The sequence below is a fragment of the Cucurbita maxima genome, unplaced genomic scaffold (genome assembly GCF_002738345.1).
Source record: "Cucurbita maxima cultivar Rimu unplaced genomic scaffold, Cmax_1.0 Cma_Scf00034, whole genome shotgun sequence".
NCBI classification, from domain to species: Eukaryota; Viridiplantae; Streptophyta; class Magnoliopsida; order Cucurbitales; family Cucurbitaceae; genus Cucurbita; species Cucurbita maxima.
In genome coordinates, this window is record NW_019272050.1 from 2,057,298 (window position 1) to 2,061,873 (window position 4,576).

Here is a 4,576-nt window from a genome sequence, read left to right on the forward strand (position 1 = left end):
CCTAAAAAAAAAAAAAAAAAAAAAACAGAATTGTTTTTCATTCATCATCAGAACCAGAGCCTTCTGAACTTGAACTCTGCTGTTTATGCGCTTTTCCATTGGCAACAGGGCCCTTCTTTTTCACATTTTGTTCATCAGCTTCGTCTTCGCTGTACTCGCTCTCGTAATCATCATATTCTTCTTCATCATTTTCCTCTTCCTCTTCAATTCCATCCTCCATACTTGGTCCTTCTTCTGCAATAAAGCCACCACGGGTACCCGCACGGGTTCGTTTTGATATCTTCAATTTCAGATTTGTCTTGTTATCGCAACCAATCCAAGAATCACACAGGCAGTAACAAGTCAAATTGTAGTTCCCCTCAGCTGGGGCATGGAACTTGCCTAGAACCAATCTCGATCCCGCTTTTACCTTTTCTACCGCTTCCCTAACTGCAGCACTAGTTTCCTTCACACTTGCTCCAGATCCCTCCATTTGTTCTTCGATTGCCTTGGAAGCTGCAGTTATGGCCGTAGCCTCATCCATGAAACTAACCTTCTGGTAAAACCAAACATTGTTCGAGTTTGGGTCTGCAAGTAGGAACCAGAAGTTTTCTTCTTTGTGAAAGGGGTAGTAGGGAGCATGTGGGAGAGCACCCACCAGCCCATTACGGCGTTCGAGTGTCACCCAAGCTTGAATGGTGACAGTATCACCCTCTTGGATACCCTCTTCACCTTCTGTTTCACATGAGATAGTAACTGTAACGGAAGGCATCATTTCCAGCATCGTTTCAACATCTTGTACTTCAGCCGGCGAGAAACCACCCACCTGCGCAAGCAGCTCGGCACGCTCTTCTTGAGTCAGCTTCTGAAGGTCCTCAAACGCTCTCACTTTCTGCATTACAGTATTAAAAAACACTCATTAGAATAAGTTTTCTTCTTTGTGAAATTATTGAAGGAATGAAAATTTGACAAATTGCAATTTAGAATATAAAAAACTATGAGTGGCGTACTGCAAAATTACATTGTGTCTAACCTACCTTACGGGCTATCTTCTTGACAACAGCCTCGCTGAAATGCGGCAGCTGTAGAAATGGTGCAATACCATCGGAGGATCCTCCAGTGGCCTTTCTTGAACTAAGAGGAACAGCCTGCATTGAACATCTGATATGGATCAAGATAAACAAATGGTGGCAAAAGCTAGCGTCACATATTTGACAGACAAGATATGTGGGTGAGGCCACGGGTACTTCTCAAAAATAGAAGGCTCTAGACATGCCTTGAAAAGATAATCCCATGCGACTTCCAAAGCATTTGTGAGAAATTTACAATAGCAATACCATTCAAAGCACGTTACCTGAATGATACATTGTGAGAGCTCAATGACCCCAGTTGCAGGACGTAGCCATCCTTGTCCTTGGACGTTCCGTGGGATCAGTGCCATCTATACACAAGAAGACCGTCAAAGCATATTAGACTACTGCACAACCTTTGAACAAAATGGAATATGATTACATGACAGCTTTGTTGGACTGGAACAAAACCATGCCAAAGAGAACGTAGAGAAAAGACGATGATAAGTAACATATTATCACTAGTTTTTCTTTTTATCACCGGTCTTTTAACAATATTTTAAAAGCACTGCGATTGAGGCTGAGCGCATTCTTCCTGGAAAGAATCGTTCCCTCATCCATCACAAAATTGCCTTTCACAATTTTTCATCAAAAGCTGAGAGAAATGGTCAACATGCATGATATCATAAAAAAATACAAGACTCAACACACGGACAAGAATTCTTCATCTCACCTTCATTAATTCTTCAAGAAGGCGAGGAGCAAGTTCCAGCACATGTTTAAAGTCACTGTCCAAGGGTGGAGGCAAGTTGGCAAATTCACGAGTTAATTGAGCTTGGATCAACAATTGTGTCTGAAGGTAAAATGAAAAATATGTAAATTGTAAGTGTATGCACACATTCAAAATGTCATAAGGGACGAACAAATTTAAGTCGCTGAAAAAGTTGATGTAAACAGAAATTACTTTAACAAGGGCTGGATGTTGCTTCCAAAACTTCGCCTGCTCTTGTTTAATGTTCTTAAGGTCAAGATTCAACTCACTCCTAACTAGTCCAAATATCTTCTGAAGAGGATCATTATCAGTCCTACGAACTGGCATTTCCACATACTCAGCTGCCTTAATGAAGACATCCATTACTTTGCTGTGTATAGCCAAATTTATTAATAATGTTCAGAAGAAAAAAGAAGAAAGAAAATCAAAGATCTTACTTCATAATGAAGACTTCTCTTTACTTTTCTAATATGGCAATACTTAAAGATGTATTGTTTTATTCTAAATTGACAAGAACGTGTAACCAAGAAAACTTGACAGCAAATAAGAAGAATGTTCATAGATATACTTTACCTGGATATTAATCTATCTCTAAAACTGATTTAAGTTGAATTGTCTAGTCATTTTTATCCTAAAAATTTAAGATTGTCCATGCTTTTAACTAAAGATACCTTGGTGCCAAAGAAGGCTTCATGAAGTAATAATATGTGGAAAGTGTCTGACGCATGACATAGTTTCCAGTGTATTTGGACGACCTTGAAAGATATATAACGGCTATTACCAAAGGCAAGATAATACAAACTCCAACAATCCACAGTAAAAGTATCCCACCAGATGCCCCATCGATATTTAGTAAGAATTGAGGGAGTGCAATTCCCATTTGAAACCCCTGCATCAACATACTAGCAAGTTTAAATTCTGAGTGGCAGTTATCAAGATAAAAAAGCCATATATGATAGTTTTTCTTGTTTTCTGGGTAAGAAAAGGTTAATTAACCTGCTTGCCATCTGGATGGCCATATTTTTCATAATTCTCACGGGATATTGGATCTGTCAAAGCTTGATAAGCCTTAGATATGAACTCCACGAAATATTTGTGGGCCTCTGAGTAAAAGATACGAAGGGAAACATTAGCTGAGACGCAAAGGGTAGAAAATAAAATGGGCACTGAACTATTAAAAAGCCCAACCTGGATCCGGATTTTTATCTGGATGGTATAGGATAGAAAGTCTCCTGTATGCCTTCTTTATATCCACATCCGAAGCCCCAGTTTCCAGTCCCAGAATACTAAACGGCTCAAAGACTTGAATCTGTGCGGTTATCGTAAAATTATACACATACGTCTAAGCCCACAGAAAATAATTAATTCCGAAAGTAGCAACAAGAAAAAACTACAACGAAATATCATTGAGAAGAACACTTGTTTCCTCATTAAAGATTAAACATAATTTACCTCGCGGCTTATATTTTTAATGTAATAGACCAATACGAACATGAAGATCCAAAGAAGTACTAGTGTCAAGTTGCTATATGTGGAGAAATTTGCTATCTGCAAAATGTAATGAAACACACAGTTTTAAAAAAAGTTGGCACTCATCATTCGATCATGTTGTAGATTCAGTGTCATTGAGAAAACTTACCCGCTTGAATATTGACTTGCGATACTTCCCTGAACGGGAGCATTCAGAACACTGGCAATGTATAATCTTTGCCTTCTTTGAAGCGGCACGGCAGAGCTTAAGAATTGTATAAGGCACTAAAGGCAGTGCCATTATTGTCAAAATAAAGATTGGGAACAATGCACTATTCTCTTCAGACGTCGCCATTGAAACCTTTTTTCAGCAGTGCCTTCCGTCAATTTGTACTGCCTGTAGAAACTACTGTGTTACAACAACAAGATAATGAAGAGAATGTAGCATATCATAAAGGACGTTTTACAGTAACTTTGAAACCTAAGTGAATTTCAGAAACAGAAAAAAGAAGGAATCCTCAAGTAACAAAGATAAACTTGGTTGACCACATCATATAATATCTGCTGATTGCATGCAACTTTAGGAAACTGCAGGTTGAATGATGAGCATAGATCAGTAATATCTTCGCTATATTGTAAAGAAAGTTGAAAGCAGATAAACAAGCTTCCAACAACGACCCAAACTGTTCAATATCGCCTTAAGACCCAGAATCCTACCCACAAAATGCTGAAATGGCCTTTAACCGCCGTTAATTGATAGAGAGGAAGAGATAGGGCATCAAATCCAATGAAATTGAAGTCTAAACGATTTGAGCTACACCAAACTAACCACTCAAATACAAACATGATTTCGATCCATATGAATCAGCATCAATCTCATAAGAATCAGTACAGAAACAGCGGCGTCCAAACGAATAATTAATCAAATTATTCAAATCACACGCATGAAACTAAACGAAAGTTCGGAAGGGGGGCCAATTCAGAATATCTCGACGCCAAACAAATAAATATCTGATTTGAGGAGGAAAAGTGCAACAAAACAGAGAGATAAGGACCTGAACAATGGGAAATCGAGTCGGCGATCTGCTAAGCAAGTGCTAGCTTCGTCTTTTGGGTCGACTTTAGAGAGGGTGCTTCATAGGATGAGGAAGCTTGAAGGAACTAAAAGGAAAAATATAAATTTATATTTATTTTTTATTTTTTTATTTCGAGCCTAAGATCCAAAACTTAAAAAAAAAAAAAAAAAAAAAAAAAAAAAAAAAAAAAAAAAAAAAAAAAAAAAAAA

The 4,576-nt window shown here is 38.0% G+C and overlaps 1 protein-coding gene across 3 annotated transcripts in view; it reads right to left on the reverse strand.

Annotated features, from left to right (window-relative positions):
• The window catches only part of LOC111467556 (dnaJ protein ERDJ2A-like), a 4,789-nt gene extending 327 nt beyond the window's left edge, over window positions 1–4,462 (reverse strand). Inside the window, exons 1-11 of one of the 3 annotated variants that reach the window (XM_023112503.1) lie at window positions 4,347–4,462; window positions 3,461–3,688; window positions 3,274–3,369; window positions 3,010–3,130; window positions 2,818–2,924; window positions 2,493–2,710; window positions 2,014–2,191; window positions 1,783–1,902; window positions 1,334–1,420; window positions 1,017–1,127; window positions 26–871 (exon numbers count right to left, since the gene is read on the reverse strand). In XM_023112503.1, the coding sequence (XP_022968271.1) occupies window positions 38–871; window positions 1,017–1,127; window positions 1,334–1,420; window positions 1,783–1,902; window positions 2,014–2,191; window positions 2,493–2,710; window positions 2,818–2,924; window positions 3,010–3,130; window positions 3,274–3,369; window positions 3,461–3,646 (2,058 nt within the window). In that variant the 5' untranslated portion in view covers window positions 3,647–3,688; window positions 4,347–4,462 and the 3' untranslated portion in view covers window positions 26–37. Of the gene's footprint in view, window positions 1–25; window positions 872–1,016; window positions 1,128–1,333; window positions 1,421–1,782; window positions 1,903–2,013; window positions 2,192–2,492; window positions 2,711–2,817; window positions 2,925–3,009; window positions 3,131–3,273; window positions 3,370–3,460; window positions 3,701–4,346 lie in introns of all 3 variants that reach the window. The other 2 variants (XM_023112505.1, XM_023112504.1) reach the window with 2 other exon arrangements.
• Window positions 4,463–4,576: the final 114 nt, after the last annotated feature.